General features: G+C 42.9%; 1 protein-coding gene across 1 annotated transcript; it reads right to left on the bottom strand.

The window, feature by feature from the left end:
- Window positions 1-478: 478 nt before the first annotated feature.
- LOC126480961 (uncharacterized) lies at window positions 479-16,623 on the bottom strand. The gene is made up of 2 exons (XM_050104390.1): window positions 16,519-16,623; window positions 479-2,092 (listed from the first exon to the last, which is right to left on the bottom strand). Exons 1-2 carry the CDS (start codon window positions 16,531-16,533, stop codon window positions 1,736-1,738), a joined length of 372 nt encoding a protein of 123 aa, XP_049960347.1. The 5' UTR covers window positions 16,534-16,623; the 3' UTR covers window positions 479-1,735.
- Between the last annotated feature and the right edge of the window lie 1,870 nt (window positions 16,624-18,493).

Raw genomic sequence — 18,493 nt, 5'->3', positions numbered from 1 at the left:
GTCAGTGTAGCTTGTGTTACAGTCAATTTATTTTAAAAAAATATTGTTTTTAAAATATTGTTTCCTTAAATAAAGTGTATGTGTTTACTGTGTAACCAACGGTAACTGATTAGGCTCCGTCCACACCTCAGTTCCTGCTTTCCCTAAGTCCCACGTTTCAACAACGAACCCAGTGTTCTCTCTGACACGAATTTGCGCTTCCAAGCTTCTTAAAATCGCAATCTAAAGCTACTACAGTGAAATTGTCACTGGCACTAGTTCGCTACACATTGATGGACAAGGAACAAATTTGGACGATAACTCAGCAGAGACCTTGGTGTGATGTAGCTGTGGCCTAAAGCTAATAATGGATTACGTGAATCTCAACAAGATATTTGGAGTCCAAATAGTATGTCTAACAAGACTGTCGTTCACAGTACTCATCAAATTATTCTGGAGGAAACACAGAATCTTAAACACAGTTTGGAACCCAGAGATGTTACAGTGAGAGAAGCGTTTATTTCTCATTACGTGGTTTATTAATAAATTAAAGTGTACAAAATATTATTAACCCTTTTGCTGCTGTGGACGTGTATAAACGACTGGTAAGCTGTTCGCTGGTGCTATAGACGTGTATACATGTGCTGCTAGGTTTTCCTATAGAGCTATGGACGTCTGTATGCGCCCTGAGCCACCGACTTCTCGCTGCTGCGGACGTATTACTTCCATATTTCGCTGAATAAAAAAGTTTCGAGTATTTATCATACAACATATGTGCCTCATTGCGTGATGTCGTTTGCAAAAAACAACGTTTCGATACCTTGAATCGTTTATGATATATGATGATTGTTATGACCACACGATTCGCGATGCACAAGGACGTGAATCCGTCCATCGGATATATCTCGAGAATAAAATGCTCTCAATTTTAAATGTAACTGCGATATCTTATCTACATTTCATGCACGGCAATGTATGAAGTAAAATCAACCATACGCTAAATTTAAGCAATTCGTTTTTCCCTCTGCAAAATCTTTAAAATGTCGGGCATAGTTTTACTAAATTTGTTGCATCACAGTAACTACGGAATGTAGCGAAAAGAAGCTCAGTCTTATAATAGGTGAAGATAACATACTGTAAGATGTGCAATCATCAAATTTTTTCACCCTGTATTTCTCGAAAAATAGGATGAAAAGTATTTTATATCGGCCGGAACGCAATCTGTCGGCACAAGCACCATCATCTGGAGAGCAGTACAGCCACAACAAAAGCCTCACAAGCTGCGACATCGTCGCGAAGAAACACAGTGACTCGTATATGTAATAAGTTTCCTTCAATTTTCGTCTACGGTCACAATCTTTTTTGTTTAACAGATTGCCGGTTTCAGTCTTTAATGACCATCATCAGATCTGTTTCATAATAACAAAGTCCTAATGCCACTATGGCTGCGGTACATTGGGACTTTGTTTTTATGAAACAGATCTGATGATGGTCATTAAAGACCGAAGCCGGTAATTTGTTAAACAAAAAAAGATTGTGACCATAGACGTAAATTAATGGAAACTTATTACAACAAAAGCCGCCCTCAGGAATGTAGAGAGCGCGTCTGTAGCAGCGAAAGGGTTACTGGCGAGTAATTGTTACAGTATACAATTTGTCTCAAATTGAAACAGTTGTCATGGAGAATCGATGGCGTGTGTGGGCCGGTCACGTCGGCGAGAGAGCTGCAGCAGGCGAGCGAAGCTGCTCGGAACTGTCAGTAGTGGTAGTAGCGGCCGTGGCTGTAGTGCGGCTGGTGGTGGTAGGATCGGTGGGCCCGCCCCCTTCGGCGGCGCGCCTGGCGCTCCATCTTGCGGCGGTAGGCGAACAGCGGTCGGAAGACGAGCGCGCCCGCCGCCTCCATGTCCTCGCCCTCCGGATCCCCGTCACCTAGCGCGTCCGCGTCCTCGTAGTCCTCCTCATAGTCCTGCAACAGCGCGCCCGGACCCAGGTCCTCAGCCGCTTCCGTCACCGGCGCCTCTGTCGCTGGGGCAGGTGGCGCCTCTGGTGACGCCACGGGGCTTGCGGAGAGGATCGCCGCGCAGCTGGCCACCACCACCGTCAGACAGAATACCTGTGGAATGGTAGTTGCCTTGTCAACCAGTATAACCTGCTGCATCGCTCTTGTTCTAATTTCGAAACTAATTCTTCTCATCTGACAGTTGCTAGCAAACCAAACGAATCTTGTGCAAAGGGGAACACTAGAAATGGTTCAAATGGCTCTGAGCACTATTGGACCTCAACATCTGAGGTCATCAGTCCCCTAGAACTACTTAAACCTGACTAACCCAAGGACATCACACACATCCATGCCCGAAGCAGGAGTCGAACCTGCGACCGTATCAGTCACGCGGTTCCGGACTGAAGCGCCTAGAACCGCTCGGCCACCCCGCCCGGCTACATGGGAACACTAGTTTTTAAGTTCCGTTCAGTAGTACGAGGGTCACTCCAAAATAAATGCACACTATTTTTGTAAAAATACAGTTTTCATTCTGAATGTGTGAAAAGTTTTACAGTGTGTAGATACATCCTTCCCGCTTGTTTTCAAACTTAGTTCAACCTGTTTCCGTGAGTGGCGCCGTCACAGTATGTCTTCAAGATGGCTGCTACACTTGACGTTCGTCAGAAGCAACGTGATATCATAGAATTCCTGTGCTGTGAAACGAGACAGTTGGAAACAGCCACAAGAGGTTGAAAAAGGTGTATGGAGATGCTGCTGTCGATCGCAGTACAGTTCGTCGATGGGCAAGCAGGTTACGTGATGAAAGCGGGCGCGGCAATATTGAGGATTGTCCTCGCAGCGGCAGGCCTCGTACTGCACACACTCCAGACGAAGTGCAGAGAGTTAACGAATTGGTGACTGCTGGCAGACGCATCACAGTGAACGAATTGTCACGCTACGTTGGGATAGGGGAAGGAAGTGTTTGCAGACTACTGAAAGTGTTGGCATTAAAAGAGGTTTGTGCCAGGTGGGTTCCCAGGATGTTGACAGTGTCTCACAAAGAAACAAGGAAAACGGTATACAGCGAACTTTTGGAACAGTCCGAGAATGGTGGAGATGAATTTCTTGGAAGAATTGTGGCAGGTGATGAAACATGGCTCCTTCATTTTTCACCAGAGAAGAAGAGGCAATCAATGGAGTGGCATCATGCAAATTCACCGAAGAAAAAAAAAATTCAAAACCACACCTTCTGCTGGAAACGTTATGGCAACGGTGTTTTTCGATTCCGAAGGACTCTTGCTTGTGGACATCATACCAAGTGGAACCACCATAAATTCTGATGCATATGTGACGACACTGAAGAAGCTTCAAGCTCGACTGAGTCGTGTTCGACCACATCGAAAAAAGCAGGATATTTTGCTGTTGCACGACAATGCACGCCTACATGTCAGTCAAAAAACCGTGGAAGCGGTCACAAAACTCGGATGGACAACACTGAAACACCTGACTTAAAGTCCTGACCTGGCTCCATGTGACTATCATATCTTTGGGAAACTGAAAGACTCTAAAGGTTGGTCCAGAGTTTTACCGTGCCGGTATATAGGCGTCGGTTCCAAGATGGCGTAAGGCAGTTGAGAGGGATGGAAATTATGTGGAGAAATGAAAATATTGTTCCTAAAGGATCTGTCTACACACTATAAAACTTTCAAACATGTAGAATAAAAGATGGATTTAAAGAAAATAGTGTGCAAGTACCCGTGGTCTAGGGGTAGCGTCTTTGATTCGTAATCTAAACGTTTTCTGTCCCGGGTTCGATCCCCGCCACTGCCTAAATTTCGATAAATAATCAGCATTGGCGGCCGAAGACTTCCGGCATAAGAAGTCAGCCTCATTCTGCCAACGGCCGTGTCAAAGAGGTTCAGGGCACTCTCTTGTCCTGCCCCTAAAGGCGGAAGAATCAGCAATGATCAACGACATGAGGATGCAGAAGGCAATGGAAACCATTGCATTAAAGACACGTAACGTGTATCCACAGGACATGTGTCCTGTAATTGAAGAAGCGTCATGATGATCTCTCCATTGGCAAAAGACTCCGGAACAGACCCCCATTCGGATCTCCGGGAGGGGACTGCCAAGGGGGAGGTTACCATGAGAAAAAGATTGAATAATCAACGAAAGGATAACGTTCTACGAGTCGGGGCGTGGAATGTCAGAAGCTTGAACGTGGTAGGGAAACCAGAAAATCTGAAAAGGGAAATGCAAAGGCTCAATCTAGATATAGTAGGAGTCAGTGAAGTGAAGACAAGGATTTCTGGTCAGATGAGTATCGGGTAATATCAACAGCAGCAGAAAATGGTATAACAGGTGTAGGATTCGTTATGAATAGGAAGGTAGGCCAGCGGGTTTGTTACTGTGAACGGTTCAGTGACCGGGTTGTTCTAATCAGAATCGACAGCAGACCAACACCGACAACCGATAATTCAGGTATACATGCCGACGTCGCAAGCTGAAGATAAACAGATAGAGAAAGTGTATGAGGATATTGAAAAGGTAATGAAGTATGTAAAGGGGGACGGAAATCTAATAGTCATGGGCGACTGGAATGCAGTTGTAGGGGAAGGAGTAGAAGAAAAGGTTACAGGAGAATGTGGGCTTGGGACAAGGAATGAAAGAGGAGAAAGACTAATTGAGTTCTGTAATAAGTTTCAGCTAGTAATAACGAATACCCTGTTCAAGAATCACAAGAGGAGGAGGTATACTTGGAAAAGGCCGGGAGATACGGGAAGATTTCAATTAGATTACATCATGGTCAGACAGAGATTCCGAAATCAGATTCTGGATTGTAAGGCGTACCCAGGAGCAGATATAGACTCAGATCACAATATAGTAGTGATGAAGAGTAGGCTAAAGTTCAAGACATTAGTCAGGAAGAATCAATACACAAAGAAGTGGGATACGGAAGTACTAAGGAATGACGAGATACGTTTGAAGTTCTCTAACGCTATAGACACAGCAATAAGGAATAGCGCAGTAGGCAGTACAGTTGAAGAGGAATGGACATCTCTAAAAAGGGCCATCACAGAAGTTGGGAAGGAAAACATAGGTACAAAGAAGGTAGCTGCGAAGAAACCATGGGTAACAGAAGAAATACTTCAGTTGATTGATGAAAGGAGGAAGTATAAACATGTTCCGGGAAAATCAGGAATACAGAAATACAAGTCGCTGAGGAATGAAATAAATAGGAAGTGCAGGGAAGCTAAGACGAAATGGCTGCAGGGAAAATGTGAAGACATCGAAAAAGATACGATTGTCGGAAGGACAGACTCAGCATACAGGAAAGTCAAAACAACCTTTGGTGACATTAAAAGCAACGGTGGTAACATTAAGAGTGCAACGGGAATTCCACTGTTAAATGCAGAGGAGAGAACAGATAGGTGAAAAGAATACATTGAAAGCCTCTATGAGGGTGAAGATTTGTCTGATGTGATAGAAGAAGAAACAGGAGTCGATTTAGAAGAGATAGGGGATCCAGTATTGAAATCGGAATTTAAAAGAGCTTTGGAGGACTTACGGTCAAATAAGGCAGAAGGGATAGATAACATTCCATCAGAATTTCTAAAATCATTGGGGGAAGTGGCAACAAAACGACTATTCACGTTGGTGTGTAGAATATATGAGTCTGGCGACATACCATCTGACTTTCGGAAAAGCATCATCCACACAATTCCGAAGACGGCAAGAGCTGACAAGTGCGAGAATTATCGCACAATCAGCTTAACAGCTCATGCATCAAAGCTGCTTACAAGAATAATATACAGAAGAATGGAAAAGAAAATTGAGAATGCCCTAGGTGACGATCAGTTTGGCTTTAGGAAAAGTAAAGGGACGAGAGAGGCAATTCTGACGTTACGGCTAATAATGGAAGCAAGGCTAAAAGAAAAGTCAAGACACTTTCATAGGATTTGTCGACCTGGAAAAAGCGTTCGACAATATAAAATGGTGCAAGCTGTTCGAGATTCTGAAAAAAGTAGGGGTAAGCTATAGGGAGAGACGGGTCATATACAATATGTACAACAACCAAGAGGGAATAATAAGAGTGGACGATCAAGAACGAAGTGCTCGTATTAAGAAGGGTGTAAGACAAGGCTGTAGCCTTTCGCCCCTACTCTTCAATCTGTACATCGAGGAAGCAATGATGGAAATAAAAGAAAGGTTCAGAAGTGGAATAAAAATACAAGGTAAAAGGATATCAATGATACGATTCGCTGATGACATTGCTATCCTGAGTGAAAGTGAAGAAGAATTAAATGGTATGCTGAACGGAATGAACAGTCTAATGAGTACACAGTATGGTTTGAGAGTAAATCGGAGAATGACGAAGCTAATGAGAAGTGGTAGAAATGAGAACAGCGAGAAACTTAACATCACGATTGATGGTCACGAAGTCAATGAAGTTAAGGAATTCTGCTACCTAGGCAGTAAAATAACCAATGACGGACGGAGCAAGGAGGGTATCAAAAGCAGACTCGCTATGGCAAAAAAGGCATTTCTGGCCAAGAGAAGTCTACTGATATCAACAATACCGGCCTTAATTTGAGGAAGAAATTTCTGAGGATGCACGTCTGGAGTACAGCATTGTATGGTAGTGAAACATGGACTGTGGGAAAACCGGGACAGAAGAGAATTGAAGCATTTGAGATGTGGTGCTATAGACGAATGTTGAAAATTAGGTGGACTGATAAGGTAAGGAATGAGGAGGTTCTACGCAGAATCGGAGAGGAAAGGAATATGTGGAAAACACTGATAAGGAGAAGGGGCAGGATGATAGGACATCTGCTAAGACATGAGGGAATGACTTCCGTGGTACCAGAGGGAGCTGTAGAGGGCAAAAACTGTAGAGGAAGACACAGATTGGAATACGTCAAGCAAATAATTGAGGACGTAGGTTGCAAGTGCTACTCTGAGATGAAGAGGTTAGCACAGGAAAGGAATTCGTGGCGGGCCGCATCAAACCAGTCAGTAGACTGATGACCAAAACAAAAGTGTGCATTTCTTTTGGAGTGACCCTCGTAATTTAGACTTGACTGTTATAAGATAGTAGAGGGGTGAGGCTCACGCCACATTAAGCTAATGGGACCGCATTTGTAGCCCGAAGTAACTAATGTCGAACTAATAGCTTACTAATGTGGAACTACAAAAACTTCAACTTGCACTATGTTGTTGGTGCTGTCTTCAGTCTGATGACTAGTCTGATAGAGCTCTGCACGCTGTGGAAGCCTCCTGTGGAAGCCTCTTCGTCTCAGTATTACTACTACAACATACGTCATTTTGAATCTGCTTATTGCATTCATGTCTAGTTCTGCCACCACTATTTGTGTTTTGCACATTTCCCTCTGTTTCAAAACTGATTCTTCCTTGACGCCTCAGGATGTATCCTATCAACCTATCCCTCCTTTTGTTCAAGTGCTGCTATAAATTTCTTTGTTTGCCAATTCGATTCAGTATTTCCAGATCAGTTAGTCCATCTCACAATCTGATCTTGAGCGTTCTTCTGTAGCATCACATTTCAAAATGTTTTCTGCTGTTCGCGTTTGAACTGCTTCACGTCACACTCACTTCCATGCAGACACCTTCAGAACACTCATTTGTCTAGGTAACACATTTGAGCGATTAACAATTCAGGATCACAGATTAACGTAAGAACGACATAAGCCAATGCAAATGTGAACTACTGGGACATTGATAATCGGTTAACCTCAAGAATGTTGAAAGTAAGCGTGTAAAAGTGTACGCATTATCTTGTACACGTGTTGGATTACCAGTCAGTTGTACACATCAAAAATAACATTGGTAATTACTGCACAAACAGCTCTGTCTATGACCATTTAAAAAGAGATACTCAACTTACATTTACCAGGATAAAATAAACATAAAACTCAAAACAGCATTTTCTACCAACGAATAATACTGTACAATAAATTACCAAAAGAGATTAAAGAAATGCAAAAATACGCTTATTTAAAAAGGAAGCTAAAATGTACCTGTTATGCAATACATTTTATACATTGAAGGATTACTTAGCTAAAACAAAGTAGGGGTTAATAAAAAATGTTAAACAAATAAATAATAATAATAATAATGTGATTCTTCAGTTTCTCCCGGCGTATTTGTTGCTCCAACAGTTCACGGGTATACTGCCGGTTCATAGTGTCCAACGGGCACAATATTTCGGCGATCAGGCATGTCGCCATCGTCAGGTGCGCTGACGAACTGAGCTCCTGAGCCCGGCAGCCGATTTAAATCCCTCCCCCCGCGGGCCGCTCTCTTCGCCGTCCGCGCCCGCGCGCCGACGGCCGCGAAGACGTGGGCGTCGGAATCTGTCGTGGCGTCGAAGCGGCGAAGAGTGCGGCCCGCGGGGGGAGGGATTTAAATCGGCCGTCCGCCCTCAGGAGCTCAGTTCGTCAGCGCACCTGATGGCGACATGCCTGATCGTCGAAATATTGTGCCCATTGGACACTATGAACCGGCAGTATACCCGTGGATTGTTCGAGCAATAATAATAATGATTGTAAAATATCCAACATTCCACATAACACCTTTACTTTATGTTCTTTTCTTTCTTTCTTTCCTTTCTACAAATACTTACCCTCAAGCTATGCATGGCACAATACTAATACCTCTTCCTCTTTCTGAGTTCAACATCTCACTCATTATGGAGGGATGCTGACTCAGCCTTCCAGGATAGCAAATGGCAAGTTGCGGCACAGAAAATGGACCGGAGATCACCAGTGTGTGTGTGTGTGTGTGTGTGTGTGTGTGTGTGTGTGTGTGCGTAGTGAGTGAAGTAAAAAGTATTGTACACCAGGAGTAAATCTAATGATTGTGTCTAACTAGAAGTCCTTAAATATTTGTGTATACGAATTAGCTTATTTTAAGTTGATCTAAATTGGTAAGTACTTTGACATGTCCTATATCCTAGTAAAAAGAGATCTACCGATGAATAAAGCTGCTACTACTAGTACAGTGTGTGGGATTTCCATGCCTGTTGCACTTCGTCGGTCAATACAGGGACGGTTAATGCTGGTTGTGGATGACGCTGGAGTTGTCGTCCAGCCATGTTCCGTATGTGATCGATTGGAGACAGACTTGGTGATCGAGCAGGCCAAGGCAAGATGTTCACACTCTAGAGCATGTTGGGCTACAACAGCGATATGTGGGAGTGCGTTGTCTTATTGGAAAACGCTCACTGGAATGCTGTTCATGAATGGCGGCACAATAGGTCGTATTACTAGACCGACGTACAAGGTGCGTGGGATAACGACGAGAGTGATCCTTCTGTCATACGAAATCGCACCCCAGACCATAACTCTAAGTGTAGGTGCAGTGTGTCTAAAAAACAGACAGGTTGGTTGCTGGCCCTCAACTAACCACCTTCTAACCAATTCACGGTCATCATTGGCACTGGGGCACAAAACACCCCGGGCTACAATGAGCTCTCGATTGACGCCACTGAAGTCGTAAATGGTGATGGTGTGGGGTCAGTGAAATGCACACTACAAAACGGTCTGGCTCGGAGCTTTCTTTGAAGTAACCCGTTTGTAACAGTTCGTTTTGTCACTGTGGTGCCAACTGCTACACAAATTGCTGCTGCAGATGCAGTAGGATGCCCCAGAGCCATATGCTGGACTCCCCTGTCGGCAGTGCCATGTGGTTGTCCGGAGTCCGGTCTTCCTGCGACCGTACACCACCAGCAATCATACACAGTGGCTGCATTCGTGGCAAGTCTTTCTTCAGTATTGCATAAGGAACGTACAGCTTCTGTAGTCCTATTACACGACACCGTTCAAACTGAGGTGTTGATAATGACGTTTCAGTCACCTTGAAGGCGCTCTTATTAACATCGACTCACCATGTCCATTATGAAAGATGGTGTATTTGAAGCAAACCTGATTTGTGTCCTCTTAGTGGTGCTACTAGCGCCAATCTTAAGCGACTGTCACAAAATTTGAAGAGACATTTTTCAGATGTAGAAACAAGCCTACCGAGTTTCATTTACGTTGCACAACTCCTTCTTGGTGTTGCAATTTTTTTGCGTCAGTGTTTATCCTGTCTACGTCGGCCATCATCAGTATTTTGCTGCCGAAATCGTGAAACTACTTTTACTTTTTCATTTTCTAATCTAGTTCCCTCAGAATCGCCTGGTCTAATTCCACTACATTCCTTTACACCTCTTCTACTTTTGCTGAAGTTCATCTTTTAATTTCTTTTGAAGACCCTATCCATTTCGTACAAAAGCTCTTCCAAAACTCTTCTTATCTCTGACTGAATTAAAATGTCATCGGCAAATCTCAAAGCTTATATTTCTTCTCCCTGAGCTTCCACATTTCGTTCACTTGTTGCTCAGTGTACAAATTGGATAACATTGGAGGTATGCTGCAATTTTGCACCATACCTTGTTCAGATCGAGTCAGTGATTATAGTTCGATTACGGAAATGGGCAACATCGGCTGTTTTCCTTGAATTCCTTTCACAAGAATGGAATGTGATTAAAATTTCATTCTTGCGAACTTATTCTCGTTATTTTAAGTACAGAAAAAAACGATTCCTACAGATTAGGAATGGTGTGAATACATGATGGCTGTGGGAATGTCTAACCTGTGCTGGAACTTCAGGTGGAGATGCAACAAAGCATGTACAAAAGATGCGCATCGTCATCTCTCGGGCCATGAGATATGTCGAATCATTGGCACGTGGAACGTGGGAGCATCATACTGACAAATCGCACGGATGGCTTCAGGGCAACCGTGTTGCTGAAAGTGTAGGCGTAGGTTCTTCCAGAACGTCTGCACTATTAGAAAGTCGTAGGATTGGTCGACTACCTCTGAGAATCACAAAGCACAGCTGGGAACAGATTACTGAAAGCTGGGTTGAGAACTAGAGTCCATTGGGACATTGAGTGGAGTTCTATAGCGTCGAGCAACGAGTGTCGCTTCTGTTTGCGGCGGTCAGATCGATACCAATGCTTGCGTGTCCGATCCAGTGAAAGGTTTCAGGAAGAAGCGGTTCTGGAGACTCATACCTCTCCGGCTCCTGCAATCATGATGTTAGGAGCTATTGTATGTGTCAACAGGACGGATCTGATAATTGCTGAAAGTAGGCTGAATGCTACCCAGTATGTGGTAGTAGTGGTAAAACTTGTCGTCCCCTCAGTGACCAGCGTAACAAGCGACATATTCCATCAGGATAATGCAAGGCCTCATTCCCCAGTTCACACCAGAAACACTTCGAGGAATATACGGGGTTTTTACTGACCGGCACGGTTTCCTGATTTGCCACCCGAGCACGTGTGTGATGTGATAGGAAGACGTATACTTCCATACCAGCCCCCGATCAGCAATCTTCATGAACAGAGACAGTACATGTTTCTGGTATGGCGAGAAATTCCTCGATAAGAGACCTGCATCATTATTACAACAAATACAAGAGCGAGTTCATGTCCTTGTGTGTCATAGCTCATACTGATACAGATTATATGCCCATACTGTTTGATAAATAGGGGACTCTGCTTCATTGTGTAACACTTCCAATTTTTCAGTGTAATTAAAATCACATCTCCTAATAGCCGATGCCATTATCACACAATCCTATTTGCAACGCAATGCAATATTTCAAATTCTGTTTACAGTTATTTTACTGTTCACAGCTACGATGAAAGCAGTGCTGTAAGATTCAAGTAGGAGACGCGGCATGCATTCAACGTAGCCTTCAGCTTTAGCAACAACCCACCGACGAGAAACTAAACTTCCCCTTTTACTACGCTTCGGTTTCGGACAACTTGCTGTCTTGATTCGTAGCGTAATTTTATTTGTATTTTAATTTCTCATGATTTAGGGAGTTTATTTTTTATTTACTGTCGCTTTCGTTTATGCATGATGATGTACGTCGAAGCAAGTCCGATACGTATTGTTAATGAAAAACAGCTTGTCATCGCTCTCTTGGCCAGCGGATTTTGAGAGCAAACTCCACTAGACGCTTTCCGTTTTCCAAAAATAATATGGTCGGAAGTGCTGCTGTATTGTTCATGTGAACATGAAATAGTGACAAGGAAATATTCGGAAAACGAAGGCTCCAAGGAAATATCATTATTCGAAATTTCAATTTCACTTTTCTTGCATTGGAGGTAAGTAGGAAGCTTAAAAAATCGAATCAATAACAAATTAGTTCTATTATGATCTTTTTCTTGGAGTCAAACCGACCTAGACCATGGGCACATATGTGGAACGTTATTCGTCATATATTTTAAGTTAAATGTGGCACTAATTGAGAATTCATTTATCTCATGTTAACGATATCTGACAGAGTTATAATTTTCAGAAATGAACATATGAGTTGTTCTTATGATTTTATTTCGATTTCGTATTTACCGACACTCAATAAAGAAAAAGTTACAAACATACCCAGAATTCGATAACAATATCAGGAAATGGATTTACGTAACCTTTTCCTGTAACATCTTAAAATTTGTTACAGCAAAGGTAGAAATGAAATGAAAACAAAGTAAACCTCTCCAAGTACACACACGCAAACGAGCTCTCAGTTTTTGCAATGAGCTGTATACGGGTTACAGTGAGTTTAATGATCTTCAGCGAGTTTCGTGCGTGACGAGACAATTCCGCATGTTGCTGCCGATGTACACCTTACTCCACTGCATTTTGGCCTTATGCAGCAACGGTGGTTCAATGTTCCAAAAACAGAAAGTCTTTGTTGCGAGTGTTTTATAAATAATGACCAGTTTCGCGCGGTTAGCGCATCCTCAGTTTATCTGTAATTAGTAACAAAAGTTGTGTTACATAGCAATTTATTCTAGAACCTTCCTTGAACCGCTCACCTGGTCAATAAAAACAAAATTTTGTATGACACTATGAGTCAGCAGCGCCAAAATTTAGGTAGCGTCCTTTTTTAATTTTTCGTGACTGCCGATTCTGCTCGTCTGTTTTGCTGCCTTTTGTCTCCTACCACCGTGTTTCACGTCCGATTTTCCCGTTGTCTTAAAATTTTTTAAGCTTTTGTTTTTTGCGTTTTTCCTCCCCCCACCTGCTTCCATACGTTTAACATTTCCTATCCTTTCTCCTCTCACTCTCCTCCTAATTCTCCCTATTCATTTAGATTGACGTTTCGGTCCATCTTAATAGTTATCTTAATAGTTATTTTCTTTGTTACCACTAGTTCAATTTTTAAGAACATTATTATTCTATCTTATAATTTTTAATCACTTCAGGCAAATGCCGGGATGGTTCCTTTGAAAGGGCACGGCCGCGTTCCTTCCCTAATCCGAGATCTTGCTCCGTCTCTAACGACGTCTATCAGCGCTACCTCCCGGCGCTCTCGTTCAATTTCCTTCTCACGTCAATCTACTGTGCGTCCCACTCGCTTCAGCGTATACGTTGTCTAGAGCAGTATTTGTTTGTCACTGTGAAACATGGCTGCGATGAGGTAACCTACCTTCACATCGCATATTGCCATTGTTTGGTGAGTTTCTTTCTTGATTTCAGATCCTGCATTTGTTATTATTGCTGTAATTTTACACCTTTAACTTAAAGGTTTTCACTTGCCATTTCAAGCTTTCTAATGTCCATGTTTTACGATTGTGGTTTTCTCTCTAACGTCGTGATATCACCGGCTTATAAATATGACTAATGCGGTCTCCGTTTGTCATGGCAAGTGAATCACACTTCTCACCTCTAGCTTAGCTACCCTGCTGATAGGTACTAGACAAGTTCACGAATTAAGTGTTATGTAACAAGATTGTTGTTACTAATTACAGATAATCTGAAGATGAGCTAATAACACGAAACGCTTCATTATTAATAAAACACTCGCAACAGAGTTTTTTTCTACTTGTTGGAGAATTTCTGTCGATGAGTCCAGAGATGACACGGCTGCCGAGAGTTTCAAAGGAAATAGAAAATGTTTATCGAGGGAGGAACCGTTATAGTTGACAAACAACGGTGTGTATGAACATCAGCTTCAACTGAATGAATCACCGTTCTCTACAAATAATTCCAAAACGCATCGTTTTTAATGCAGACTACGAAAAGTAGCAGTTTTATATGAAGTCAGTGCAAGTACATCATCAGCAATCCGTTTGACTAAAAATTTGATTATGACCATTTTACATTGTTTGCAAAGTGGTCCACGTACCCTCCAAATCATTATTTAACTGACATTCAGTTCCAATCGCCATGACCTCGATATCGCCCACAGCTTGTACCAGCTTTAACGATGAAATAGCAAAAAACCGAAAAAGGATTAAGAAATTATAAATAACTCACAGCTGCGATCGATTCAGTTTCCTTTTTAATTAAAGACCTAGGCACAGAAAATGTTAAAATTCATTTATCGGTCCTTACGTATTTATAAGAACTAAGAGGGAATAATGAGTTTTGAAAAACCAAGAACGAGGTAATAGAATTAAAAAGAATATAAGACAGAGAGGCGGTTTTCCTCTGTTTCTGTTCAGTCTGTGCGTCGCCAATAACGGAAATAGAAAATGAGTGCAGGAATCCGGTTGAAATTCGGTGTGAAAGAATGTCAATCTTTTTTTGCGGTGAACACATGATGTGTCGTGGGGCGATCACTCTGTTTTTAAAATAATTGAAAAGCCACGATCGCTTCAATATCGTTTACTAGATGACGGGTTTCAGCACACTGAAGCGTGATGATGCCTACCGGTGTTAGGCGAGCAGTGGTAGTTTCATGTGGTGACTTCAGTTTTGTATTTTATGGAAAGATCGACCATGAGAGCATTTTTTATTATTTTTTATTCGTTGTAACAATGATATTTTTCAGATGGTCTACCTCATGTGCCATGAGGTCCATATGGTTTTATAAATGTTAATCCACGTTTGAGATCCGACGATGGCACCTTTAGAGTGCTGAAACTGGCCATCTAGTAAACGATATTGAAACGATCGTGGCTTTTCAATTATGTTAAGAATGTCAATCATTCGCTGATAGCATTGCTATCCTGAGTGGAAGCGAGGAAGAATCAATGGATAAAATGAATAAAATGAACAATCTAGAGAGGACAGAATATCGATAGAAAGCAAATCGAAGAAATTCTAAAGTAATATGGAGTGGCAGCAATGACATTAGCGATGAAGTTACCTCTAGAAAACTAAATTTTACTACTCCATATTTTATTCAAAGGACATAATTTATATTTCATGCACTAGTTAATTACAGTCAAAAGGTCTGCAGTGATACGTCACATACAAAATAAGTACAAAACGTCCTGTTTTACACCCTGTATTGACGCTTCCAGATTGCCGCGACCCGTGAATTGGTACCAACTGCGATTATAAATTTTACGAGGGTTTAGTAATGTAGGGATAACGTCAAAATTGGGACCACGGAGTAGACGAAGTTAAGAAATTCTACCACATCGGAGGGACCAACGGAGGAGGACGTAAAAAGCAGACTAGCACAAGCAAAGAGGGCATTCATGGCCTAAACAAGGCCCCTGATATCAAACATAGGTGTTAATTTCAAGAACAAATTCGTGAGAATGTATGACTGGACGGCAGCGTTGTGAATCATCGAAAAAATGGCTCTGAGCACTATGGGACTTAACTTCTGAGGTCATAAGTCCCCTAGAACTTAGAATTACTTAAACCTAACTAACCTAAGTATATCACACACATCCATGCCCGAGGCAGGATTCGAATCTGCGACCGTAACGGTCACGCGGTTCCAGACTGTAGCACCTAGAACCGCTCGGCCACTCTGGCCGGTGAATCATCGACTATGAGAAAACCGGAAAAGAAGTGAATGGAAGGGTTTGAGATATGGTGCTACAGAAGAATGTTAAAAATTAGGTGGGCTGATAAGGAATGAGGAGGTTCTGCGTGGAATCGACGGAAAAAGTAATGTACGGAAAACACTGACAAGAAGAAGGGAAAGGATGATAGGACATGTGTTAAGACATTAGAGAATAACATTCATGGTACTAGAGGAAACAGTAGAGTGTAAAACTGCAGGGGAAGACAATTAATAGAATACAACCAATAAATAATTTAGCCCGTTTGATTGGCAAAGGACAGGAATTCGAGGCTGGCCGCAGTCAGAAGACTAATTAAGAAAAAAAGAAAAGTATTTAATCCTGTGAAGAAGGTGATTAAATTGTCAATAAAATCTTATGAAAATAATTTAATTTTTAGTGTATTTTGTAACATGAGTCGGTAGGAAAAGGTCTCAGGTTCTTCACGCTGGTTGCCGAAAGTCACGAGCACCTCCTCTAAACATTGCCTAAGCCAACAATATCGCAAAAAAATGGTTCAAATGGCTCTGAGCACTATGGGACTCAACTGCTGAGGTCATTAGTCCCCTAGAACTTAGAACTAGTTAAACCTAACGAACCTAAGGACATCATAAACATCCAAGCCCGAGGCAGGATTCGAACCTGCGACCGTAGCGGTCTTGCGGTTCCAGACTGCAGCGCCTTTACCCGCACGGCCACTTCGGCGACCAACAATATCGCAGTTGGTTGCTTGACTTACCGAGAACTGACGCATGTCGCTGTGCTTGTAGAGGCGAGGCGCTGATGCTTCGGTGGCGATGGGCTTTCGCGCTGAAGACTGTCGATGCGGACGGAGAGTTCTGTATTTAAGTGCAGCCGCGGCAGTTATCGCCAGCTCTGCGGTTTCCGGCCGCTGCTGACTCAGGGCAGACAGGAGCAGAGGTCGGCCGGGTCTTCCTGCCCCTGGCGCTGACTGGCCCGCACGCGTTTCGGCAGTTCCGGGAATCGTCACGTGCGAAACCCACCAGCAGCGCGGAAAATTTAGCGGGCTCAGGACTACAATCACGCAACTCACGCTGCCCTACAAGCAAACCCTTTACCGAGGAGGCTCTGGACCCCTCCTTCTGCTTCGTAAAACTACATATCTGAAATTTTTTCAACTCAGGTTTAGCAAATTTTATAATGTTGTGAATAGCATTAATAGACGGAAGCATTGTTAAAAAATAATACTTAAATGAGCTATACTGAACAAAAATCTTGCATACAACAAAGTTGTCATCTCCAGCCAACGAGGACATATTCACGGGGGTTGTAGTTTTTTCGAAGGTCCTATGCACACTCAGGATCACTGCTGACTGCAGTCACAGGCGTGACTCGCACACACAGGCGTGACGTCACATGTTCCGGAAACAAGAGTGCAATTGGCTTTTGTCGGCTGCTGTCGTTCGCTATTGCTATCACCCCTTGGTGAAAGACTGGTACACATCTTCTTCAGTACCGGAATCCAGAGAGCATTTAGTTTCACCTCTTTCTCTTTCCGGTTAAAATTGTTTTAGTGTTTGGTAATCTCTGTGTATTCGTCCATAATACCTGTTAGTGGATGCTAGTACCTGAGTCTCATCAAATCGAATCCGCTGGTCTCCTGCCTGCCCTAGAACCTAGAACTACTTGAACCTAACTAACCTAAGGACATCACACAACAGCCTACAAATGATCTTCCACAAAAGATGATCTATCAGTTTCTCCTCTTCTATAACTGCTCTTGTGTTCTTCTAGTCCTTCTCCGATCGTTCTTTTAGTAGCACTCAAGTACACGGCTCCAAAACTAGACGCGGTTTGCGTGTGTCCTTGGCAGACTTGAGTTGTTCCTGTTATCTTCCGGGTTATTTTTTAGATTACAGCGGTTTTGTCGAATCTTTATTACTCAGTTAGCAGTCTCTTTTGTGAACGGGAATAAAACCGTCGATTTTGCAGACGCTAGTAAATCTCTGAGAAATCTTTTTGGCTTTCTTATACACCACTGGCCATTAAAATTGCTACACCAAGAAGAAATGCAGATGATAAAAGGGTATTCATTGGACAAATATATTATACTTGAACTGACATGTGATTACATTTTCACGCAATTTCGGTGCATAGATCCTGAGAAATCAGTACCCAGAACAACCTCCACTGGCCATAATAACGGCCTTGATACGCCTGGGCATTGAGTCAAACAGAGCTTGAATGGCGTGTACAGGTACAGCTCCCATGCAGCTTCAACACGATACAACAGTTCATTAAGAGTAGTGACTGGCGTATTGTGACGAGCCAGTTGCTCGGCCACCATTGACCAGACGATTTCAATTGATGAGAGATCTGGAGAATGTGCTGGCCAGGGCAGCAGTCGAATATTTTCTGTATCCAGAAAGGCCCGTACAGAACCTGCAACATGCGGTCGTGCATTATCCTGCTGAAATGTAGGGTTTCGCAGGGATCGAATGAAGGGTAGAGCCACGGGTCGTTACACATCTGAAATATAACGTCCACTGTTCAAAGTGCCGTCAATGAGAACAAGAGGTGACAGAGACGTGTAACCAATGGCACCCCATACCATCACGCCGGGTAATACGCCAGTATGGCGATGACGAATACACGCTTCCAATGTGCGTTCACCGCGATGTCGCCAAACACGGATGCGACCACCATGATGCTGTAAACAGAACCTGGATTCATAAAAAAAATGACGTTTTGCC

The sequence above is a fragment of the Schistocerca serialis genome, chromosome 5, assembly GCF_023864345.2.
Source record: "Schistocerca serialis cubense isolate TAMUIC-IGC-003099 chromosome 5, iqSchSeri2.2, whole genome shotgun sequence".
Lineage (NCBI taxonomy): Eukaryota > Metazoa > Arthropoda > Insecta > Orthoptera > Acrididae > Schistocerca > Schistocerca serialis.
The sequence above is the reverse complement of the archived record's forward strand: the minus strand, read 5'-3'. Positions and strand labels throughout refer to the sequence as shown.